Source organism: Pteronotus mesoamericanus, unplaced genomic scaffold, assembly GCF_021234165.1.
Source record: "Pteronotus mesoamericanus isolate MK-2021 breed Mesoamerican mustached bat unplaced genomic scaffold, CSHL_Meso_final contig_26, whole genome shotgun sequence".
NCBI lineage: Eukaryota > Metazoa > Chordata > Mammalia > Chiroptera > Mormoopidae > Pteronotus > Pteronotus mesoamericanus.
This window is the reverse complement of record NW_026555109.1, coordinates 5,060,764-5,087,399: the sequence shown is the minus strand read 5'-3', so window position 1 is coordinate 5,087,399 and position 26,636 is coordinate 5,060,764. Positions and strand designations below refer to the sequence as shown.

At 37.8% G+C, this 26,636-nt stretch overlaps 1 protein-coding gene across 3 annotated transcripts in view; it reads right to left on the bottom strand.

Annotated features, from left to right (window-relative positions):
* TPP2 (tripeptidyl peptidase 2) overlaps nucleotides 1–25,409 on the bottom strand; it is an 88,288-nt gene extending 62,879 nt beyond the window's left edge. For all 3 annotated transcript variants that reach the window (XM_054574364.1, XM_054574365.1, XM_054574366.1), the window contains exons 1-6: nucleotides 25,160–25,409; nucleotides 19,789–19,917; nucleotides 13,961–14,056; nucleotides 12,088–12,192; nucleotides 9,382–9,506; nucleotides 1,641–1,804 (exon numbers count right to left, since the gene is read on the bottom strand). In XM_054574364.1, the coding sequence (XP_054430339.1) occupies nucleotides 1,641–1,804; nucleotides 9,382–9,506; nucleotides 12,088–12,192; nucleotides 13,961–14,056; nucleotides 19,789–19,917; nucleotides 25,160–25,324 (784 nt within the window). In that variant the 5' untranslated portion in view covers nucleotides 25,325–25,409. The remainder of the gene's footprint in view (nucleotides 1–1,640; nucleotides 1,805–9,381; nucleotides 9,507–12,087; nucleotides 12,193–13,960; nucleotides 14,057–19,788; nucleotides 19,918–25,159) is intronic.
* Nucleotides 25,410–26,636: the final 1,227 nt, after the last annotated feature.

Genomic DNA, 26,636 nt, shown 5'->3' with positions numbered 1-26,636 from the left:
TTCTCTACATATGTTATATACCAATGAAGTAAACAAACAAAAAACTAGGCCTTTTTTTTAAAGTGAAAATGTTTCTTAAAAAGACATGAATAGAGAAAAATATCCCACTACTGTAAGATAAACAACAACACAAACATAATGACAAATGACAACTAGCACTGGGCCTTAATGTTTGTGTGACACTAGAGTAGGTGGAACTCCTTGAGAAATGAGAGCATATGACTCTTCCAACTGGGTTTGCTGCAACACTGAGACTTCTCTGCTCTACACAACTGTTATCACGTAAGAATAGGGACCCAATATTACCAATTTTTCCTTATTTTTTTAAAAGAAAAACAGGAAAGCTGAATTTTAATGTAACCATCTCCTCTCAAACAAACAAAAACACTTTGCCACCATCACCTACCAATTAGAACAGCTAAAATTAAGCAAACTGACCATACTATGTGTGGTAGGAATGTGTAATTCCTGGAGCAATCACCCTCTATTCTTCTGGTGGAAGGTAGAAGGGTGTCGCCGCTATGGTAAACAGCTTGCAAGTTTCTTAAAAAGTTAAATATATACTACTATGACTTACCAGTTCTCCTAGATATCATTCCAAATTAAACCAAAACATATTTCCACACAGAGACTTGTATCCAAATGTTGGAACAATCAAAATATCCATCAACAGGTGAATAAACAAACAAATCATGATTTATTCACATGAAATAATAATAAGGAACAAGCTATTTATAATCATAAGTGAATTTCAAACCATTACTCTGGAATAGGGCAGGTAAAAAAAATTTTTTTATTCCACTTACACAAAAATCTAGAAAACGCAAATACTAGAGGACAAAAAGCAGTTCAGTAGCTACCAGGGGATGTGGGTGGAGACAAGGCTGATTTACAAAAGAAGACAAGCAAACTACTGGGCGTAACGGGTGTGATCATTATCTTGACAGTGGTGATGGTTTCCTGGCAGTATGCATCTATCAAAACTTATCAAACTTATATACACGCACAGAGTATATATTATACTTCGGTTATTCAGCTATGCCTTAATGAAATTGAGGAAGGCGTGATAAAGAGTTAAAGCCTCCTACTTCATTGTCCTTGCTCCCTTACCAGGAGTAACCACTATCCAGAAGTATAGTATTATTTTGCATATTTTATAATTTTACACAAATGTTTTAGCATTAATATTTTAATTATAAATGTATGTATTTGAGATAAGTATATGTATATTTATTTGTTCTGACTGCTGTGTAATATTCCACAGTGTAAATAATACACAATTTTTAAAAACCTATTCTTTTGTTGATGGGTATTTAGATTGTTTCACTCAAGAGTACAAAGAGTTAGGTAAAAAGATCTTTACTATAGCATTCTGTGTCATTTCAAAAAAAATGGATTATGCCGATGGATTTTTTTTTTGTGGTTGCACCACGCTTGTACTCTTGGAATGGATCCTACATGACTATGATTTTAAGAAACAACACCTTACCAAGGAATCAAATCACATTTATTATTCCAGACCTAGTTCTTCAGTAGAAATCTCTCAATTAAATTTTCCATAGAGCTGCCTTTGGCTATAGGAATTTACCATCTTGCACTTTGTAAATTTAACTCTAATTAACGAATCTGAAACAGAGTACCTCCACTGGTCACAATAGAGAGCAGGTTTCCATCATCATATATATTAACGGAGTAATTCAACATCTCAGCTGTGCCAAAAGAGCCATATTCTTGGGCTTCTTTGTAGTTTCTCAGTATAGTAGATTTACTGAAGTCCCCATCTTCATTCGAATCAATGCAGGCTCTGTAAATTCAAAGTATAGAATAGTCAATGAAATCTATTTTCTTACCACACTACAAATCCTATACTACTGTTTCTCATGTCTTACTGCCTGATCTGCTTCCAACATAGCAAACAGTAACTGCCTGGCTTAGGTTTCTCTGTTTTATAGTCATCAGTAAAGATTAGGTTATGCAGCTTCACAAAACTCCAGGCAGAAAGTCTTACGGCCACTTAAGAAATTAGACTAAAGCTTAACCTGGAGATTTAGGATAGCTAAGGATAATTTTTGACACACAGCCTAGGTCTTACTTCCTGCTCCTTCTAGAACTGGCTTCATGAATCCAACAACACATGCAGGCTCCTTGAAGCAAAAACTATTATCGAGCTTCCATCCCACAGCTGTAGCAACTTCAGGCAAACATTTATTTTTTATTACAAAAAGCATTTTCTACATAGTTTTATGGCTGTCCTCCTGTCTGCTCTCTCCCCATTTTAGCTTTTTGCTTGTACACAGGGCATTATAAATACTAAAGTAAATATTCCATGAACAAACTAAAACAAATTGGAAAGGAGGATCTCTAAAACTGTTATGTATACAAGGGGTAATCCCCCCAAAAAAACTGGATTTATAAGAAATTGTGTATTTATTCTTACATGGTTAAACTTTAGTTACCTTTAAAGTACTATTTCATACAATACACCTATTGAGATTTTTTTTCTACTGCTCAAAACAATTTCTGAACTCGATTCTGATGGCTTTTAGTGCTCCCACCATTTTTTGTTTCACCTCTTCCACACTGGCAAAATGTTTCCCTTTAAGAATTTTTTTCATTCAGGGAAACAAAAAAAGTCACTCAGGGTGAGATCTGGTGAACAGGGCGGGTGGGCACAAGGGTCATGTAGTTTTTGGTCAAAAAGTGCTGAATACTCAGCATGGTGTGGGCAGGTGTGCTCATAAATCACCAATCATGAAAGGGGCAAACACGCTCAGAGGCTTCAAAAAAATTCACTGAGGCAGAACACAGCCTCTCACAACAATGCCAGCTAAGTACACTGACACAGATGGGTTCCTGGAACATTCACCTAATGGGAGAAACCTATACTACAAGGGGTCCCCTCCATAAGATAATTCTGAGTTTTTTTGGGTTCTCTCCTCATACACCTCAATCAATGTATAGCTAAAATGTTTTAAAACATTTCGAAAAAAGACATACAATATAGCAAGATACAGAAAATTAAACACGAGGAAAAACAGGCAAAGAGAAAACAAGTAGTATATCAATTGGAGTTAGGACTGAGGTTAAACGGTAAATATTATGCCACCAAATGCTCCATATTTGCTAGATAGAGTAGCACTTCTGGTTCCAAAATGGAGGGCCAGTATCCATCCTGAAAAACATCTCTAAAGTTCTCTATTTCTTTCATCCAGCCCGTATACACTCTAAATTTCTAAGAGTTCCTCTGTTGTGTTCTGGATCTTTCCCCTCTAAACTTCAGCCTCCCTTTTCCACCCTCTTAGCTAACTTTGCTAATCCCTCAATGAAATCTTTCATGATGCCTCCTAGATGGTTTCAGATGTTCCCAATATTTGCTTCCACAGGGTCTTGAGTCCATGGAGTAACTTCTAGAGAGTCTACCTGGTACGAAGAAGCTGCTCAAGTATGAATCAATATTTTAACAACATTCTCACAGCAAGAGTGGTCAAGATGGTGGCATAGGTAAATATGGTACTTGCATCCTCTCACAACCACATCAAAATTACAACTAAACTACATAGTCATCATTCAGAACAGCCTGAAATTCAGCTGAACAGAAGTCCTACAACTAAGGATATAAAGAAGCAGCCACATCAAGGCTGGTAGGAGGGGCAGAGATGCAAAATGAGCAGGTCCTACCACCATGTGTGGCAGATAAAAATCATGAGGCGTATCTTGATTTATGAAGACCTCCCAATGAGTAAGGGATCCCAGCCCTCCCATTAACCTCTCCCCCCAAGCCCAGGGTTCCAGTGCCAGGAAGAGAAGTCACCATAACTTTTAGCTGTGAAAACTAGTGAGGATTGTGGCTGAGTGAGATGGAGCGTGGCTGGAGTCCCCAGTATTCCACACAAACTTGCTCAGACTGGCTCACTCTGTGCTTCAGCGCTGGGGCTGCAACTCCAAAGGCATCATGGACATACAGGGAGGAAATGAACTGTCTGTCTAGCACCAGGATGAGAGCTGCAGGGGCAGCTTTCTCTGAGAGAGAAGTGCTGGCAGAGGCCATTGTTCCTTTTCTGAGCCCTCCACCCACAGGGCCGGCAGCTGTGAGTCATTCCTGAGACTCCCTTAACCTGGCTAATATCATTTGCCCTGTTCTGGTTACTCCCTGAGACCCTGCCACACCCAACTTGCAGGCCCATCCAAGCTGTTTCCAGTGAGTGTTCCATAAGAATGGCCTGTCTTGGCTCATGCTTCAGACTTTCCTAAAATCTCCCAAACAAGCAGCATTCGGCCTCAGTGGGCCACATACTGCTCACTAAGTGGCCCCAAGCCTGGCGCTAGCTGCAGCCAGCCTTGGTGCAGCTTGGACTCTTCTAGGAACCTCCAAGGCCAGAACAAGTAGCAGCTATCTGCAGATCACTTTATAGCTCATGCTGGGTGGCCCTAGGCAGAACAGTGATGGTGGTGGCAGACCTTGGCCTGCACCATTCAGAAGGCCCCAGAGTACCTGGCAGACAGCTTCAGATCACACTGAAGCACCACCCAACCATCTCCACATGAGATGCACTCAAGAGGTACAATCAGCAGGCACCAGAGCCTTCCTGAAATACGTCTTCCTCCTTGGGGTGGGCCCCCCACACGGCTGATCCACCATGCTTGTCGAAGAAAGTCCTTGAAGCTGAATTGACTGTTGAGTAAATCCCTGCCATTGATGTGCCCAGAGCAATCAAGGCTCAACTACAACAGGAGGGTGCACATAGCCCACATGGTGGGGGCACACTGGAGTACCCAGCATGAGTGAATGAGGAGGCTATACTCTTGGACCCTACAGGATCCTACTACATTAGGCCACTCTACCAAGTTGAGGAGATGTAGCAGCTTTACCTAATACATAGAAACAAACACAGGGAGGCTGCCAAACTGAGGAGACAAAGAAACATGTTCCAAACTAAAAAATAGAACAAAACTCCAGAAAAAGAACTAAACAAAATGGAGACAAGCAATCTACTAGATGTAGAGTTCAAAACACTGGTTTATAAAGATGCTCAATGAACTTACGGGAAGAGTAGTTGAACTTAGAACTTCAAATCATAAAAAAGGACATGGAATCCACAGAAAAAGAACCAATCAGAAATGAAGGATACACTAACTGAAATGAAGAATAATTTACAGGGAATCAATAGTAGAGTAGATGAAGCCAAGAATTAAATCAGCAATTTGGAAAATAAGGAAGCAAAAACCACCCAAACAGAACAGCATAAAAGAATAAAGAATACAAAAATAAAATAAATTAGGATAGTGTAAGGAGCCTCTGGGACAACTTAAAGTGGCCAACATCTGAATCATGAGGGTGCCAGAAGGAAATGACAGAGAGCAGGAAATTGAAAATCTATTTTTAAAAAAAAAGTCAGAAAACTTCCCTAACCTGACAAAGGAAACAGACATACAAGTCTGGAAAGTGCAGAAAGTCCTAAACAATATGAAGTCAAAGAGTCAAAAAACAAGACACCTCATAATTAAAATGCAAAAGGTTAAAGACAAATAGAATCTTAAAAGCAGCGAGAAAAGGAGTTACCCACAAGGGAGCTCCCATAAGACTGTCAGCAAATTTCTCAACAGAAGCTTTTTGGGGAAGAAAAAACATTTAATTAGAACAGCAAGAAGAAAAAGGAATCTAAAAAAATGAGGATAACTTAAGGGGCATCTGGGACATCGTCAAACACAGCAACATCCAAATCACAGGGGTGCCAGAAGGAGAAGAGGAAGAGCAAAAAATTGAAAAATTATTTGAAAAAATAAGGAAAGAAAAATTCCCCAGTCTGGTGAAGGAAATAGACACACAAGTCCAGGAAGATCAGAAAGTCACAAACAAGATGGACATAGAGAGCCAAACCAAGACACGTCATAATTAAAATGCCAAAGGTTAATGATAAAGAGAGAATCTTAAAAGCAGCAAGAGAAAAGTAGACAATTACCTACAAAGGAGTTCCCAAAAGGCTGTCAACTGATTTCTCAAAAGAAACTGCAGGCAAGAAGAGACTGGCAAGAAGTACTCAAAGTGATTAAAAGCAAGGACCTACAATTAAGATTACTCTACCCAGCAAAGTTATCATTTAGAATCAAAGAACACATAAAGAGTCTCCCAGACAAGAAAAAGCTAAAGGCATTCATGACTACCAAACCAGTAATACATGAAATGTTAAAGGGTATTCTTTAGGAAGAAAAAGATAAAAAATATGAATAAAACGGGAACAAACACATGTCCATCAACAGCTGAATCTAAAAAAAGAAAATAAATGAACAAGAACAGAAAAAGACTCATAGATACAGAGAGCATTTTAACTGTTGCTATGTGGAAGTGGGGGATGGGAGGAGGGTGAAAAAAGTGAAGGGATTAAGAAGCACAAATTGATAGTTACACAATAGTCATGGGGATGTAAAGTACGGCATAGAGAATTTAGTCAATAATATTCTAATAACTATGTATGTATTCTAATAAATATGTACGGTGTCAGATGAGTATGAGATTTATAGGATAATCACTTGATAAATTACGAAATGTCCAGTCACTGGGTGGTACATCTGTAATATAATATTGAATGTCAACTGTGATTGAAAAATTCTCACAGCAAATGCAGTGACACATTTTACAGATCAGTTTCTTATAAACACCATCAATATAAACTGGTTCAATTCAAGCATGCTATCAAAATAAATATAAAATTTAGTGACTACATTAAATAACTCCACAAATGGTAAACATGAATGTGCTGCAAGGTTATAACTTTCTGAAGGTCTGCTTAGCTTAATTCAAGGAACAGTTGTTAGAATACAGAGAAAGGGAATATAAAAATGAGGTTCATGGAAAGAATGAGGGCATATGTGTGACAGGATAGAAGAAACAGGATTCTAGGGTTCTAAACTTCCAAACATTTTAAATACATTTCTTCAATTTTCTATGGAAAAAAATATATAGTTTTCATCAAATCTGAAAAACAAAAACCTGAGATAGCAGGATCAAAAATCACCAAAAAGAAAGCAATTAACAGTCTTTCCTTTATGTAATCTTCTATAAATACTCATATGAAATGTTTCTCTCAACCAGTTTTTGTTCCATAAAGTGTGATAGTCAGTTTGACACTATACCTCCTGGTGAATATTTAAGAATATTGTTATAGTAGGTTACCTACTAAGTGCAGAGATGTGGGTTTAACAATTGCCATAAATGTGGTAGATGGAGAGGCAGACTTGACATTTTTTGTGAAACAAAGACAAAAGAAACACAGGATACTTAAGATCACTTAACCCTTCCTCAGAAACGGCTAGCATTTCTGAAATGACAGTGCCTAGATTTGCCTTAGGTAATATGGAGTCTTTTAAGATTCTCCTAAAAATATTTCTGGATCTCATTCTGAGATGAGATGGGGAAATTAAAGCCCTATGTGATATATTATGATGCAAAAAAAGTTATCTCTAGTAGTACCTGAAGCATAATTCTGCTGTACTTTTCATTCATTGTAACAGTTTCTAAAATTTTACTCTAGTGATTTCACATTATATTTCATTTAATGTTTGATTAAATACCGTTTCCAACAGAAAAATTATAAAGGTGTCTTAGAATACTGTCAACAAACTGTTACAGTATAACACTTTGTCAACTGCCTTAAGGACCAAGAGAAACTCTTGGAAACATAGACCTGGGATATCCTGATCCCAAATACCTTCTTCTTAGAACAAAATATCCATTAGTTCTCAGTCACATGTGGCAAACACTTTAAATGAAACCACCTATTGCCCCACTACTCAATCCCCACTGATATTATAGTATTTCTTTAAGTCCTTTTGTAGTATATTTTGTATTAATTTCCCCCACATACACTTTTTTGTATCTAGTATTTTCTTCACTTTTAACCTTGCCTTCTCTCCCACACTAAAACTCACCTAAGTCTTATCACTGGGAATGACTTTATCCTGTTACACCACCTGGTGGATGTAGCAAAATTTGCTAAACAACATGTTTGAACACTTTATATTATAAACGCTGGGTTCAAAGCTTTCTGCACAGCTTTTAGGAAAAAAAAAACTGTTCACAAATGAGTGCACACTTACATGTATACACACGCCCAAACAACATACCTGAATACATGCAGAAACTGCATTAATATTTAACAACATCTGATGGAAAAGTGCAAATATTTTATTAACACTTTCAGTCCCAAAGGGAGCAGAGATTTCTCATTCAATTAAAAATTTATACCATTGTCAGAGATGAGTTAGTACTCACATCCAAGGGAGGAAAGCCCTCCTTTAAGAAGAGTACACTGTAGTGTAAACAATCTGAGAAAAGTAATCAAGTCATTATATCTTGTTCTGTATCTTGGGAAATGACTCTCTGCATATGAAGAGGGACTCAAACTACAAAACCATACATGATTTCAAGTTTTAGGGATCAAAAAAAAAAGTGAAATACAACTCTATCAAAAGCAAAAAAAAGTTTTAAATAAAGATTCTTGGCTTACTGCAGGTACCCTAAAACATGCATATGTTTAATTATCTGTATTAAGAACATATTCTTATTTCCATGCAGATAGAATTCAAAAAGTCATACCACCCAACTCCAAGAAACACATCTTCAGTGTACAATTCAATAAGAAAGAATCTGAAAATGGATAGGTAACTTGGTATAAATCACCAAGTTACTTATCCTGTACATTTAATAGCAGTATCATTAGTAGTAATGATAATTACTATTATCATTAGTAGCAGGAGAAGTAATAGCTTACATTTATGGAGTAAATACTGGGTCTAGAAACACCAAAATGAATTTTTACAAAATCCTTTAAGAAGCTAGTATTATCATCTCAATTAACAGGTAAGGAAACAGGCTCAGAGAGGTATAAGACATTCAGAGTCACATAGCTAGGATTCCATCTGAGACTGAATTCTGTAGCATACTGCCTGTATTATACTGCCTCACTTCAACTTAGCTACTTTATCTCTATTGAGATATCTTCATTCAATTTTCCTCTTTGTTCAAAGTAGATCCTTTACAACAATCTTTTGCAGTTACTTTCCAAATTGCCCAGCTTTGATCAGGAACATTTCTACATATATAAATGATTAACGTGCTAAAATCAGGTTAATGATAACTATCTAGTTGATGAAATAAGCTTTTTAAAAACACGTCTAAGTATCAGGTTTAGTGTTCAAAGTACTAAGAAGTTCAAAAACCTTGTTAAAAACTATCCAAAAGGTAATCTGGCTTTTAAATAGTGTTGCTTAGTGATGTTAATGTCATAATAAACCAAATCTCTGATAGTTCAGAGGACTGAATTTCCTTTAGAGTAGATAAAAATATTCTGAAATAAAGAGCTATAAAAAATACATAAAGTTTACCTCCAGACTTCACCATCATGCCATACCAAGCAGTCATATACAGGGCCAGGATCACTATATTTTTTCTCAAAAGAATTTAGCAATTCCACTTGACTTTGGAGCTCCTCCTTGATTAGCTTATTTGCCTAATCAATTAGAACACAAAGTAATATCAGTACATTTTGTACTCTTGAAAAGTTATATTAACATATAACCAAAGACACAGTATGACCCAAAAGTAGTCATTTTATCCTGGAAAAATATACGAACACATTTTCATTTTATATCTATGCAACTTGTTCAATTTAATGATGCAGGTATCAATTAATATTAAACATTAAAAAAATACTTCTTTTACTCAATTTTTCATTCAGTCACTCTGCCCACTTTAAGAAAGACACTATGTTATATGTTGGTAGTATCTTTTGGCCAAAACGTGTCTTGGTCACATATCTGTAATTTGTATAACTCATTTCCAAAATTAATTCTAAAATTGCTATAAAATAAGTTATCTATAAACTTTTAGATTTTTATATTAGGATTGTTTCCATTTAAAATCCGTTTCTTAAGAATCCAAATAAATAATAAAAACCATGAACTGTCTTACCTCTTTTAGAACATGGTAAGTTAAATATATACTATATTCATGGCCATGTACATACAAGCTAATTAACCATTTTGATCTATAAAAATGAGAATTTCAAGTGCTTCAACCTAAGTATTTAACTACATACTACATTAGACTGCACTACATTCACCTCAATGACCCTAGTAAATAAAAATTTAATTTTCATGTTTCAAAAATCTTAAGCTATGCTTTGTTTTTAATTATTTAACATATCGATCAATTACTCCCCCTTAAAGGAAAAATACAATTAAAAAGACATTTTTGGTCTACAATATTAAATCCAGCTCCCTCTTTTACAACGTTAGCCATATGTATGTAGCACCTGAAGCACTACATTTATTGTGTCCAATAAAAGGATGAATCAGGACAAATACTGATCTAATAGAAAAGTTCACAGCTGTTCAGAAAAGGGTGCTGTACACAGATTAAGTAAATATAAATTAAATGTGTATACAGATCTATACAGCCCCGTGGTCTTCAACCCTAGCTGTATGTTAATTAAAGCTCATGGGAAGCTTTTAAAAATGTCTGCCTTCCTGCAAGGTTTTGATTTGATTACTCTCTAGGGCTAAAGCACTGACAGTTTTAAAGTTCTTCATATGATTCTAATATGCAGCCAAGGTGGAGAACCACTAATATGATTCCACTTCTGATTAACAAGAGGTACATTCATTCATTAAAAGATTAAGAAGGATAAACACAGAGTTGCTATTACTATCCCCGGAAGGTGGCATTTTGGAGGCTTTCACTTGCTAATTTATACACCTGTATTGTCCAAAAGTTTCTGCAACTAGCAAACATTTTCTACACAATTAATCAAGACATTATTTTTATTTTATAAATTGATTCAAAAAAAATTTACTGGCTTTTTAAGGACGGAGAACACTAGAACTCTCATACGAGGGAGGACCCCCAAAAAACTCTGGAATTATCTTCTGGAGCCTGGGCCCCTTGTAGTACAGGCTTCTCTTGCTAGGTGAGTGTTCTAGGGACCCATCCATACCAGCGCACTAGATGGCATTGTTGTGAGAGGCTGCATTCGGCTTCAATGAATTTTTCTGAAGACTCTTTCAATGTGTTTGTCCTTTTCATGAGGGCTGATTTATGAACACACCTGCTCACATCATGCTGACTGCTCAGCAGTTTTTGAAGAAAAACAGTATAAACTCTGTGCCCCACCCTCCCTATTTACCAGATCTCACCCTGAGCGACTTTTTTTTGTTTCCCTAGATGAAAAAAATCCTCAAAGGAAAATATTTTGCTGATGTGGAAGAGGTGAAACAAAAAACAGCAGCAGCACTAAAAGGCATCAAAATCAATGAGTTCAAAAACTGTTCTGAGCAGTGGAAAAAATATCTCAATAGGTGTACTACATCAAATGGAGAGTACTTTGAAGGTGACTGAAGTTTAAACATGTAAGAAAAAATGCACAATTTTTTAGTAAATAAATTCCAGTTATTTTGGGGTCCTCCCCTCATATGCTTCTTGTGGGCATGTGAATTGGTATGACCAATTATAAGCCCTCCCAAAATGCACAAGAATGTTCAAAATAGTATTTTTCATAATAACCAAAAATTAAAAACAAAGAAAATACCAATATGCAGAGTGGGTGTATAGAGAGAGAGAGAGCGAGTGAGCGAGAGCGAGCGCGCGCGCAAGGGAAGTGAACTATTTCAACACTCCAAATATAGATGAATCTCACCAATATACTGAGAACAGCTATATATAAAAGAATGTATATTGTGTAATTCCATTTTACAAAAGAGGAAATAGATGTAATCATTCAATAGTTTTAGAAGTGAGGATGGTGATCACCTTTAGGGAGGAACAAGGGAGCAATAAGTTGGCAGACACTTGAGATGATGCAGCTAATACAGAAGAGTTCACTTTGTGATAATTCATGAGTACATACTTATGATTTAAGCACTTTCACATGTTCAGTAAGTTTTTAAGAATTGATTGCAGATAAATAATAAAGGAAATATGAGTATAACTAAACAACTTAGAACTTGTGGGGGAAAACCCTATTAATAATCATGTAAGAACTCTATGGTACATGGCCCTACAGTGATGTGTGAAAAAAAATGATGAGCACCAACTTGAGAAGGGCAGTTGTTGGAAACATCAAATTCTTCCTGTTTTCTACAAGCTTCTGCCAGGGCCACTCTGTGAATAGGGTCCCAGATTTTTTCCTTCCGTTCTTTCTGTAAAGACAGAAAAAATACCTCAAAATGAGGACGAAAAATATTCAGAGGTAAACCTAGACAGCCATTTATATGTAGACCTAGTTATTATCAGCTGCGATGCTAAATGATTCTTATATAGGTGTTAAAAAAAATCATTTATAATCAAGTTCATAAAGCAATAAATCAATTATTAAAAACTGTTTAGTTCATTCTCTGCACCTAGATTTTAAGAAAACAAGTTTACCAAGGCAAGCTAAATGTATTTTTATACATTGTATGCCTCAATTTAAATCTTTGAAGAAGATATAAATAATACTATGCCAGATAACTAAATTCCTATTAATTTAAAGTACAAGGAAATACTGTATTCTGGGACCTTACAGAGCTGATAAGTGCAAGCAAAAGATAGGAGTAAGATCACAGCTGCATTCTGATGGCCATGCAGGCTTTCCCAATTTCCACCCCTTGACCCCCATTTATTTTTTTTCTGATCTTCTTAACTTGATAGGTTTCTTTGTTACTAAAACTGATCTTACTTTCATTTCCACTGTCTTTAACACAGATTGCCCCCCAACAAAAAAATCCTTTAAAGTAAAATAAACAACTTGATTGAGCTAAGGCAGGAGAGGGGGTCAACTTTAACCTAATCACTCTATGCTTGCATGTTAACTTGTACCTTATCAACACAGTAGATTAAATTTAACAGTGCATAAAAATACTGTGCTATGTGTATTTCAGCCTAAAATTTTAAAATAAAATAGTACTCAATAAAAGTAATGTGCCTTTTCTGGTCAAAGTAATGACCAAAAAAGTCATTATTTTTTGGTAATATTGATTGGAACCTGACTAATAAGTAATGGTTAATATATATATAACTTCTTATGGTTCATAGACCCCTGGAGAAACAAATAATACTATGATTAGATAAAAGGTGCCCAGAGGTGTTACCCCTAGGCTCATTTTCAAGGATTACATCTCATTTTACAGTTGAAACCCTGAACCTGTCTACATTAGCAAACTGTGTCATAGCAATCTTCTGAAGTGGAACTGTCAAATACAGAAGCCACTAGCCACATTTTGTTATTTAAAGTGAATTCTAAAATATTTCATCAGTTAAAATGTCAGTTCTTTAGTCATACTAGTCACATTTCAAGTTCACAGTAACTACCTATGGCTATGGACTACCGTATTAGACAAAATTCGAACATTTTGAACATTTCCATCATCACTAAAAGTCTACTGAATAGTGCTGCTTTAAAGCAGGCTTCTTATCACTTAATTTACAATTCTACTTTTCTAATGACAGATTTGTGTTTCATATACTGCAGCTGTTTTAGGTGTGAGTAACCCTTTCCTTAATACTGAATAATTAACTGAGATCAAGGCTAATTAAACAGTTAAGAAAAACAGGATGAATTATCATAAAGGCTATCAAGTCTGGACTTTAATTCAACTGTCTTTAGCCTTTTTGAGGTTAAAAAGTAAAGTCCTTCAAAATCCAACGAAAACTATATCCCAGTTCTCAGAAAAACACAAATAACCAAAGATTTGAAATTAATTTCAGTATATCCACCGATTCCCTAAGTTTATGCATATATTCAAGATTAAGAACCATGACTTTAATTAGGTAACATTCCACTGAACCTAAATAGGTAACATTTAGCAGTCATTGTTGGAAAGACTCCCATCGATCAAAATAATTAAGCATTAGTGAGATTTTATGAATTTTCCTTTAGTAGGAATAAAATTTGAGAAGATAAGCCAGTGATACTACATTGAACATTACCTGTATCCTTTCCTTGAGGGCCTTTGGATAAAAGTCATAACCATTTTTTATGCCAATATGATATCTGCCTGAGGGATTTGTCCAGCTTGCAGGAATCTATAGGAAAAAAAATTACCGATTCAGTAAATGCTTCCCAATTCCAATGACTTACTCCTGGAGAAAGAGGTATTTCAATTCTATCCTAATGGCTCAATGTAGATGAGCAGGTTCACGTATTAAGAGTACTATTTTTAATGTTCTAAGGTGTCACTTAGTATCTCTCTGGCTCTTTTAATCTTAACCATAAATAAGATGGTTCAACTAGAATACCTTTCATTTACACAATGCTTCATAGTTTATAAAGTGCTTTCAACATATACGCCCTAATTAAACCACTAAAATCTTTAGTTCTTAACTAAACCACTAAAATCTTTAGTTCTAAAGCATCAATGACACCTCGCCTCTCCCTTCATCATCCTACAGCCCATCAACTAGTGGGGGGAGGCGAAGCAATTTACAGAATCTCTTACTCTTAGATTTCTTGTTAGTAACAGAAACTTTAATCAGCTCTAAGACAGAACAAGAATGTCAGGAAACTAAAAACTCTTGCATTCCTAAGAAAAAAGTTCTTTAATATCATTTTAATTGTATGTAACATTTAATAATAGCCTTTTCAACTATCTCCAAGTATTTAAAAATGACACAGTTTTTAATTAACAGAATGATGTAAACAGTATGCCCAGTTTACAAAGGTAGAAAGCAAAGAAGCAAAAAGAAATTAAATAGCTTGCCCAGATAACAAAAAGGTAGAAAAGAAAACTGGAATCTGTTCTGTCATGGAGACCAAAAAAATTCAGTGTAAATGATATGCAATTTAAAGTCATGCAGAAACACTTCCAGTCAAGATGGAGGCATAGCTAAATATACCTTGCCTCCTCAAACAACTACAGAAAAAATTACAAATAGACTACAAAACAAGTATCACCCAGAAAAGTAAAGAAACTGAGCTGTATGGAAGTGCAACAATCAAGGATTTAAAGAAGCCACATTCATCCAGATGGGTTGGTGAGGCAGAGGGGTGGAGACGTGAAAGGGGGGAGGGGCGTGGGGGGAGGGGTTCCTACATCCATGTGTGGTAGAGGCACATCAGGAGGGATACCTTGGGAGCCAGGGATTCCAGCCCCACACCAGAACACCCAGCACAGGGTTCCAGCACCAGGAAGATAAACCCCATAAATTCTGACTGGGGGTTGGGGTGGTGGAACATAACAGCGGGATCAGGCCCTCAGGAGACTTCTCTTAAAGGGTCTGCAACAGACCTAGGACTTTCATTCCCTCTGGGATTCAGCACCAGGGTAACAGCTGGAAGGTGGCACTAGTGGCATGCGGGGAGAAACTGAAGGGACTGGCATCAGGGTGAGTGCCAGGAGACAGCTTTCTCCTGTGCAAAACTCCAGAGGCCAGTCAGTGGCACTGTCCCCGCTCTGAGCCCTCCCCCATACAGAGCCACAGAGCAGTGACAAGTGTTCCCCCGCTCTGGCAATTACCTAAGGCTCCGCACCATACAACTTACATGTGTGTTTTTCTACAATAGGCCAAGCTACCAAGAGAGGAAGTCAAAGCAGCTCTACCTAATATACAGAAACAAACATAGGGAGGCTGCCAAAAGTGGGAGAGAAAGAAATATGGCCCAAATGAAAGAACAGAACAAAAGTCCAGAAAAAGAACTAAACAAAATGGAAAAAGCAATCTATCAGAGGCAGAGTTCAAAACACTGATTATCAAGATGCTTAAGGAACTCACTTAGTACTTCAACAGCATAAAAAAGACCCAGACAAAAAGAAGATTGCATTAAATTAAATTTAAAAAAATCTATAGGGAACCAACAGTGGAGGGAATGAAGCCGAGAATCAAATCAATGATTTGGAACATAAGGGAAAAAAAGCACTCAATCAAAACAGCAAGAAGAAAAAAGAATTCAAAACAACGAGGATAGGCTAAGAAGCCTCTGGGACAGCTTCAAATGTACCAACATCTGAATGATGGGGTGCCAGAAGGAGAAGGGGAAGAGCAAGAAATTGAAAACTTATCTGAAAAAATAATAAAAGAAAACCTCCCTAATTTGGTGAAGGAAACAGACATACAAGGAAGCACAGAGAGTAGTCCCACCACGATGGACACAAAGAAGACCACAACAAGACACATCATAATTAAAATGGAAACGGTTAAAGATAAAGAGAGAATCTTAAAAGCAGCAGGAGAAAAGCAGGCAATTATCTATAAAGGAGTTCCCATAAGACTGTCAGCTTATTTCTCAAAAAAAAAACTTTGCAGGCTAGCAGGGACTGGCAAGAAATATTCAAAGTCATGAAAAGCAAGGACCTACAGCCAAGATTGCTCTACCCCACAAAGCTATCTATCATTTAGAATCAAAGGGCAGATAAAGAGCTTCCCAGACAAGAAAAAAACTAAAGGAGTTGATCATCACCGAACCATTATTATGTGAAATGTTAAAGGGAATTATTAAAGAAAAAAGATCAAAACTATGAACATTAAAATAACAAACTCACAACTATCAACAACTGAATCTGAAAAACAAAAACAGAAACAAACTAAGCAAACAACTAGAACAGGAATTGTAGATAATACAGATCATTTGGAGGGTTATCTGTTGGGAGGGGGAAGGGGGAGAATGGGGGAAGAGGTACAGGGATTAAGAAGTACAAATTGGAAAGTACAGAGTAGACAGGGGGATGTTAAGAACAGTATAGGAAATGGAGTTGTCAAAGAACATGCCATGACCCATGGACATGAACTAAGGAGTGGCTTTGTTAGAGAAAATGGAAGTAGCGTGTTAGGGGGACAAAGGGGGAACAATTGGGACAATTGTAACAGCATAATCAGTAAAATGTATTTAAAAAAATAAAGTCATATAAACCTGGCTATGAATCCAAACTCCTCTATTAACTAGGTAGGATCCACTGGCTTCTAGCTCTTCACATGTAAAAAGAAAAAAATAATCCTTATCTTATGATTCTCATGAATGACAAAATGCACTAAACATCAACTAACTTGAAATGTCAATAAAGAAAATGTGGAGAACCCTACCCAGGTAACTCAGTTGGGTAAAGCACCATCCCAATACACCAAAGCTGTGGGTTCAATCCCCATCAGGGACATTCAAGGAACAAGCAATAAATATAAAAATAAGTAGAATAACAAATCTATGTTTCTCTCTGTCTCTCTCTCCCAAATCCCAGATCAATCAATAAAAATAAAACGTGGAGAATTCACACTCTTTGTAAGTATAAGACCTATAATCATTAAAAACAGCTTTTAAATGTGTATAAATTATGAAGGTGAAATATCAACCACTCAGAGTTGGTTCACTCATCAATCTTCTTTGTGCAAAATCTTTAACCAATTTGTCCCCATGTCCCTCATCAAATTATTCCCCAGGTAGGAAACTTTTGGGTGAAATTTTCTCACAACTGAATGGAAGAAAATGATCATTCACAGAAGTTCAAATATATTCTGACTTTTTAAAAGCCTGCATAACACAAAACATTTCTGTATGAAATGGATATCTGGAGTATGTGAAATTTCAACTATGTTGGCACACAAACTAGTGCTTTTCATTCAAAACTCAATCAACCTTCTTTAGAGAACAGAGTTTCTTAACTCACATCAATGTTCTCTCCCTTTGCCCCTCTCTAAAAATAAAATCTTTTAAGAAAATGGGAATAATTTGAAAATAAACCATGGTTCTGCTATTTACTTTCCACCAAGTTAGAATAAAGCTAAGTTTTCTCTATAAGGCAATTTTGGAAAATGTCATTGTACCTATTTGAGAATTCTTTACAAATGAAGATACAGTTTCTTTAAGAATCAAAACTTTATATTTTGACCATTTTAAGTTGATATCTTTAAAATGGCTTTAATTACACGGTAACTACAATGTAGTAAGACTGTCACATGAGAAACACAATCTCTTTAATTACTCACTACACCTCTTTTCTCTGAGTCTTTCATAAATTCCTAGCAGAGAATTGAACATTTTCTTAACAAGCCAAGTGCCATCCTTAGTGTTAATATTCCATGCAGTAAAATTCTGTTAAAGAGGTCTTTTTTGCCTCCAAACATCATTACATTGGGTGTGAGGGCTTTAATATACGAATTTTGAGAGCACACATTCAGTCCATAACACATGAAAAAGGCAGCAAAATATTAATGCCTGCTGTATGACTGTGGTAGGTAGATTCGAAAATGACCTATGCCCTTATATAGTCCTTTCTGCTTAGTGAAGGCAGGCTCTGTGAATACCACTCCTATGATAGTGTTAAGTAATAGGGCAAACGTGAAGGATATTGTAGGTACAATTCTGGTCTCTCATAAGGTGACTGAGTTAATCAAAAGGGAGATTAGCCTTGTGTATGTGTCCTAATAAGGTGTGCTCTTTAAAAAAGAGACTGAGGTCATCCCTGAGGTCAGAGAGATTCTTCTGTTGGCCTTCAATAAACAAGCTGTCAGAACAACAACAACAAAAATTATGCCAACAACCACATGAACTTAGAAGAGGGGCCTCAGATGAGACCACAGTCCCAACCAACCCCTGACTATAGTCTGGTGAGACCATGAGCTGAGAGCAACAAAGAGCCATGCCTGGACTTCTGACCCATGGAAGGAGTAAGATAATAAATACAGGAATGTTATGTCATGTGATTTTAAGCCATTAAGTTTTTGTTACCTTGTTAGATAGCAGAGAACACTAATCCATTGCCACAACAATCTTATCTAGTAGACAATGCCTAAACATAATTCAGGCATGGAAAAAGTTAAATATAGCTCTTTACACATATAAATAACCACAAATTTATTTTTCAAACTAATTCTACTTATTGGCTCAAAAGATGAGAACTGAATCGCAAATTCTTGCCATCTAACAAATTCATTAGCTAATATCTATGTACTATGTTTGTTTTCTAAATATTTTTCATGTTAGCTTACTCCAGCTTTTCTACCAAGTACAAGGAATAAGACAAAGCTAATCACTTAAGTCCGTAATTATTAAAGCCTAAATATTTCATGTTCAAGTTCCCAGAAAGGACAGAAAAAGATGAAGGCAAAACTGTCATTTGGTCACTTTTCCCGCCTTTCCATTGAAAACTTAAAATTTTTAGTATTTGGCAACCACATTAAAAAACAGAACAACCCAATTCTAAGACAACTATCAAACGAGAAAACAATGACTTCCTCTAAGATGGTCCCTAATTAACCCCACATCCTTGTATTCATGCCCTTGTAAAATCCCCACCCTTTAAATGTGTGCTGGATTTAATGATTCTTAATGAAAAGAATATGGCAGAAATAATAAGACGTCACTTCCAAGATTAATTTATAAAAGGACCATGGCCTGTATCTGGGGCATACTCTCTTGTATTCCTCTACCCTCCCCACCCCCAGGGGGTGAAGACAGCTGCATGTTGTGAAGCATCCCAGTGAAATTGCCCTCGTAGCAAAGAACCAGAGCTTGCCAATACCACTTGAGCAAGCTTAGAAACAGACTCCCCTTCTCTACCAAGTTGAACTTTCAGATGCAACTGCAGCCCTGACTAACAACAAGCTCAGAAGAGACCTTGAACGAGAGGTACCCAGCTAACTCACACCCAGATTCCTGACTCAAACTGAGGTAATAAATGTTCATTGTTTTAAACCATGAAATTTTAATTTGTTATACAGTAACACCTACTAATATCACCATACCATCAAATGTAAGCTAAAAACATTAGATGGTTTGAGGCGACAATATGGAAAAAAAAGAAAAAAATTAAAAAGATAAAAGCTCTAACCTTAAGCACTCTTCCTGAAAGGCCAATAATTTCACCATCCTTTGGCTCTACTACTGTAGCAGTATTTACATCACCACTTCCTGTTGTGTCAACGATATCAACGATTTTTGGTTTTCCATCAGATGTAACCTAAAAATTAAAGAAAATTAAAATGAGTTATAAATTTAACTCTTTATCCTTAAAAGAAGGCAATGCCAATCCCCATGTGTGCAGATGCATACATACATAAAAAATCCTATAAAACCTGCATTTGTTATAAAAAGAGAACTGAACTGTTTTAAGCAAAAGCCTGACAATCCTAATAAGAAAATTTAGTATGAAAAACACCATAGAATCCTTCAAATGATTTCATATATTCAGTTAGCAAATATTTACTGAGCGTTTACTATAGGTCACACTCTGTTTTACGTGTTGGGGATACAGTAATGATCAATGCGCAAAAATCCCTGGCCTCACAGATCTTGCATTATATACAATCAATAAATAAGTAAAAAATATAAGCAGCAGATGGTGATAATTATTATTGAGAAAAATTAAGCAGGGAAAGGAGACAAGAGGTATAGGGCTTTTGATTTAAACCAGGAAGGTCAAGAAAGATCTCACTGAAGAGGAAATACTTGAGAAAAGATCTGAAGAATGTGAGCTTGGGCCTGGACAAGTAGAAAACTTTAAGGGAAAAATGTTTAATTATATTTCATTATTGGATGCCACAACAAACACTCAAACTTCATATAAGTCCAAATTCAAACTTAACACTAACACTTGATTTTCTCCAGGCTTTGCAATCTCAGGAAATCAACACACAGCCAGTTGCTCAAGCCAGGAACTTAAAGGTCCTTCTCTGACTCTTTAGTTTACCCCTCACATCAAATCTGTCAGGAAGTCCTCTTTTAATTCTTTCTAAAATATAGTTCAAATCCATCTTCTTTTTTGATTTTTACTACTAGTACCCTCCACCACAATCCTCTCTTGCCTTCATGATGTGATGCCAGTGTCTACCAGTGTCCTGTCCTGGCCTCCACAAAAATCAATAGCAAAACAAACTGTATTATGCCAGTCCTCCACTTTACACCCTGTTATGGATTCACTAAGTGCTCAACATAAAAAAACCTTTGCCAGATTTGACCCCTGCCACTCTTAGCCACTCATAACTTTAACCACATTGGCTCCTTTTCAATTCCTGGAATGTTCCAAACTTTTACCTGACTCACAACTTATTTGCACAGGGTACTTCTGCTTGGAATTGTGTCCCTTCAGTCTTTCCACAGGAATTTCAATATTATATTAGTTTTCTACTAAAATGTCACCCTTCCAAAAGGCCTCCCTGTGACTTCAAGAGGCTGACATCCTAAACCTGATTATTCTTAGCATACCTCGTTTCCTTCACAGAACTTAATTCAATATGTAATTATACAGTTAGGTGATTCCTTCGCTACTACCACTATTAAAAGATAAGGCCCATAGAGCTAGAACTATGACTATTTTATTCACCAAACCTAGCAGTGCCTGGAGGGACTCAATACATATTTAATTACTGGACAACTTGATACTAATTATTCAGGATTAAGACTTATTTTCTTAAGGTCTAGTTTCTTGGCCAGCCCATAAATTTTCATTTGGGCCATGCTGACTGGTACTGGTAACAGTACTGTATTTTCATATTGCTTTTGTGACAAAAATCATTTCTGGGATCTTCCTGGACTATGGAATCTATAGCATTCAACATATATGTATTGAGTTACCAGCAAGAACCATGGGCAGATATAAACAGACTGAAAAAAGAAGACTTCTTACCCTTACGAAAAAAATAAGAATATAAAAAAATGCTAAATGTGACAAGAGCACAAGGTCTTGGGGTCTTTTTCCACCTGGAGAATCATGCTGTTTAAGATAAAGCTTAGTGTCCCATTCTACGAGTCACTTGCCTCCCTTCCCAATACCAACTGCAGCGCCCTTAAAGATCTTTAGTTAAGGTGAACCTGAAAGGAGGAGAGGGAAAGGCACTATTTGGAGAAAACGAGGGCACACTTTTTTTATTTCCTTATAAGGCATAGCAAAGAGTGGTTGGTGGACTCCAAATATCACTGCAATCATGTTGCCATCAACCAGGGGCTGATAGCTTTGTTGTAGGCTGCACAGCTGTGATTTTTATGTATGGTAGTTCTTAATCTGGATGCTTCTTCTTTGGGGGCTGTCTATACAAGTATTTTTAATAGCACTAAGAACACAAATCACACCTATCATTCTCATTCATTGAGTAAACAACTTCAGTGACTTGAGATCAAGCAATCACAAGAGATCACTAACAAGTCAGACACAGATCCCTCTCATTAGAAACCTCATTATCAGTTTGTGAGCAAAGGAAGAAAGCCTAATGGGATTTAGTGGCTTACTTACCATCTACAGTACTACTGACACAGCTTTCCTTACTAGGATTTCTCTCTCTTTCATTTCTTATATATGCAGTTTTCTATCTATGTACTTCTTACTTCACCATTAGGTGAAAGCAACCACTGCAGTGGAGATAATAAGACAAAAGAGAAAATTTAGAGTTAGGAAGAAAGAGGGGTGGGGCTGAATTAAATCAGTAGATATCCAAGAAGGTAATAGGGTCAAGACCCTGCTGGGTTTCAAAGTATTAAGCAGGAGTGTACAGGTGATCGTAGAAGGCTTGCTGGCAGACTAAACTTCATGTGCAAAGACAGACATATGTTGGGGAAAGACCTGAAACATTTGGGTGAAAGAAAAAGAGTGACATGTTCCAGGTCAGAGCACAGGGTAAATGTAGAAATGGAGAGAAAAAAATGATGAGATGAGAACTGAGGCTACATGAAGAGGTGGAATTGGATGGTGAAGGGCCATATATACGTAATTCAAATTTTTGGATTTTTATGCAAAGGAAATTAGGATGCCAAAACAGCTTTGTTTTATAGTAGACATGAGTGAATGGAACTTTTTTTTTTGGAAAAGGAAAATAACTTCGGCAATGTGATGGATGGATCAATGTAAAGCAACACTGGTGGCAGGGAGACACATTGGCTATTGCATATTTATTTCCAGGTCCAGTCCAAGGACCATCTCTCATTTGTGAAGCCTGATTGGTCCAGCTCTCACTGTACGTCTCTGATCAATCTCTGTAACAGAGTCTGCAGGATTACATTATTTTTTAACACAACATTAAGCACCTACCAGGTGCCCGAATATTTGCTGAGGAAAGACTTAGTTGTTCATGTAATTGTTACTCTTGTCATGCTGTCCATCCTCCCAACAAGCCCACAACAACCTAACAAAGGAGAACTGGGCCCAAGGCAGTTACCAAAGAATAAGACAGTCCACTGTGTTCTCCATAGTTTTCACTTGTGCCTCTAGTCCTCTATTTAGACCCCATTTCCAAATTTCCAGTTTGGCCTCTTCCTCCCCTATTTCGATCTCTCCTCTTTACTTCTATCCACTTTCTTATCTGAAAGAGGTAGGTATGCATAGATCTACAAAATAAACTTGTTAAAGGTGAAAAAAACTTAAAAAGTCACCATGTTTGCAAGCCATGAATCTCTTTTAACTAGCCATGTTTCGGTCAGCCTCTCAGAGTTAAAGGTTGTTAGAAGAATATTTTTATTTTACTCCAATATTTTATTACTCAAATATTTATTATATGCATATTTATCTTTCAGATAGTTGGATGATTTAAGACCCAGCATAAACTCCTTTAACTAAATATCCTTGCTTAAAAAAAGTAGTGTTTAACACTTTTCTTGAGCACTTAAAGAGTCACAAGTAATTAATCTCAATCAATTTTCATGACACTGTGGGATAAGACTTACTGTTACTTTACAAAAAGTAACGAAATAATTTGATGAGCAGACATGGGAAATTTTACAAAAGTGTTTTTACTAACACAGTACTCTTCCAAACTCTTCTGATACTCTTACTATCCTGACAAAACACGGAGTGAACCACTTACCCCAGCTGTACTCTCCCACTTATCCCTACGGAAAGTAAACATACACAACAGAATGGAACCCATTACTGTTTTGTAGTAAAGCCTCAATGATGTGAGAGCTGTCATTATTTAAGACTTCAGAGTTTTTAATACAACTGTACCACTACCAGGAGGGAACTCATCACCTGCTCTTCTTCTGATTCACCAAAGATGCCTGGCAAGACCATCATAAAATGTATGCACTCCAGAATGCTGGTGAAGAATTAACAGGAGGACCAGAGAGATTCTACACAGTTAAATTGGTTCCCTTTTCCCCCTTAATTACTTCCTAACTTCCAAAATGCTACTCCCCAATTATTAGAGAGCACAGTAGAGGGTTGAGAGGTGGGAGAAGCATGAGGGAGGAGGAAAGAGAATTATTAAATTTCAGCGTCTAGTGTAGAACGGAAGCTAAGATACACAGATGATGCACTGAAATGAGAGAGAGAAGCACACAGGAGATGATCTTGAGCAAGATCAGTGAAATTTTATTACTGGATTTCAGTAACAGGTTAAGGCTAAATTTACAAAAGTCAAACTTTGGATACTTTAAGCAGAATATGTTTCAGAGGAACATCCTTTAAAATTACCTTTCACTATGGTTCCTTGATCTCAATAAAGGCGCTTAAGGCAAAACTAAGTAATTTTTAAAATTGTAATTATAGTATGTTGCCTTATATTTGGAGACTAATTACAAAAGTACAATTTAATAAGGTCTGAAGTTTTCCAAAACCAAACCAAAAGACTAAGACATGCGTTTCAATGACCCTAAACAAGTACACTGCAAAAGATGGTTTAAAAGTAGAACACGTAAAACTACTAGAGGAAACAATTCCGGAAGTTGACCGAGTTATCTTCGTGAAACCCGGCTTTCGTGTTTAAAAATAAACAATTCTTTCCAAAACTAAATCTCCCAAATTCAGCAATAAAAATAAGTTCTGATAGGCCATTTGCACCTCCCCGCCCCCAGCAACGTATAATAAAAATTGTAAAAATCGTCATTGTAAAACAGGCACTGGCCGGTGCCCGGGACACGAGGGATCTGTAGAGAAAAGCAGTATGATGGAAGGAGCCCGAGGGCCCGGGCCTGGCAGCGCCTGAGTAGAAGGGGCTTCCTGGGTGAAAGGCAAACCCAGGCACCCAACCAGCCGCTCCAGACACGCCGCTTTTGTCTGGGCCTGGATCACCTCCCAGCCGGGGAGCCCAGACTGCGGGCCCCGCGCCCCTGGCACCCCGCCTGGCCTCCTCGCCCGCTCTGCCCTCCGCCTCCCTCTAGCACCCGACTCCCGCTCGGCCTCAGAGCGGGCTTCGGCCTCCAGGCTCGGAGGCTACTCTCCTCCGTGTCCAGGGCCCGCCGGACGCTTGCGCCCGAGTACTCCGCGGCTACCGCACCTGCATGCCCGGGGCCCCGGGGTCAACCCCCGTGTCCAGGACGGCGATGAGCACCCCTCGCCCGTCATACTCCGGATAGCGACAGAGGAAGGAGGCGGCCCCGGTCTCTTTCTTAGGCAGGAGACCGTGGAAAGGGAAGGGCTCCTCAGTGGCGGCGGTGGCCATGAACGCAGGTTGGAGGACGACGAACAGGCAAACTGCCAGGTTGCGCGCGGACGAGCCGAGCGAGGACACCCGGGCTGCCACGGGCTTGGGCGGGGGCGAGGGGCGGGACCGGCCGGCCGCCAATCCCGGCCCTCCAGAGGGAGGTGGCCAATGAGGCTCTGTACGTAAGCTAACGGCGCTGCTCTTAGGAGTGGTGCGGAGTGTTGCCCCGGCCGCAGTGAAGGAGGCGGAGTCGGGGACATTGCTGGAGGATTCGGTTCTGGAACCTGGGCCCTAAAGTGGCTCGCACTTGGAATTTTTAGGAGTGCATTGGCCTCCGAGCAGTGTGCGTGAGACCCGGGCTGAACCCCTCCCCTAAGGACAGGGAAAGAAATGGGCCAACATTCTGAAGTAGTGGAACGCTCCCTCATCTCCCACGCTGGGAAGCCATGGTTTCTGAACTTGAGGTTGTAAACGAAACTTTTCTGTCAGGAACTGAGGAAGGGCAAGTCCACCCGAAAAAAGGGTGCCAACTCAACGCTCGTTAACCCAGTAGTAGTCGTAGGATATCGGCAAAATGCCCGGACAAACATTTTGAAAGAGTTCTTTGATTCAGTGGTATGTATTCTGCTGCTAGTGTTCAGTGCAGCCCTTGGTGAGGACAAGGGAAGAGTGGGGTGGACTAGGTCTTAGCTTCAGGCAACAGGAAGTCGGTTGTTGGCCCTTCAGTCCTTGTAGCCAGTAACAAAGTATGAAACTGAAGCAGGGCCCTGGCTAGTATGACTCAGTGAATTGCGATACACGTTTCTTTCCCTCTTTGTCCCTTCCTCCCCCTCTTTAAAAATAAAATCTTAAAAAAAAAAAGAAAAAGAAGCTGAAGTGGGCCCGTCCTATCTTCATTTTTCACCCTTGGCTTCCGGGATTTCTGAAAAACTTTTTTTCTCTTTAAATTGAAGTTCTTGGTTGCTCCTTAAGTTTCTCCACTCAATTACTGAGCCATAATTTGCAGTTTTTCAGATTTACAGTGGCAGCTATTGATTGTTCCATGATGCACAGGTGGTCCTTTAATGATCTTTGTGTCTGTATTCATGCCAGGATAATCTTTCTTAGTCGTGTGTGTGTGTGTGTGTGTGTGTGTGTGTGCGCGCGCGCCAGTTTTCTTTGACCACCCGGTGAGGCTTTTGGATCCCTTCTCAGAGCAATGTTTTTAAACACGTAAAATAAAATATATAACAAAGGAAAGTATGTTGAAATATAGTTATCAAAATATTAAAACTATCTTTGTTAAATAGCAATAGTTTTAGATGTGTGTATATAGTTATATGTGTGCTTC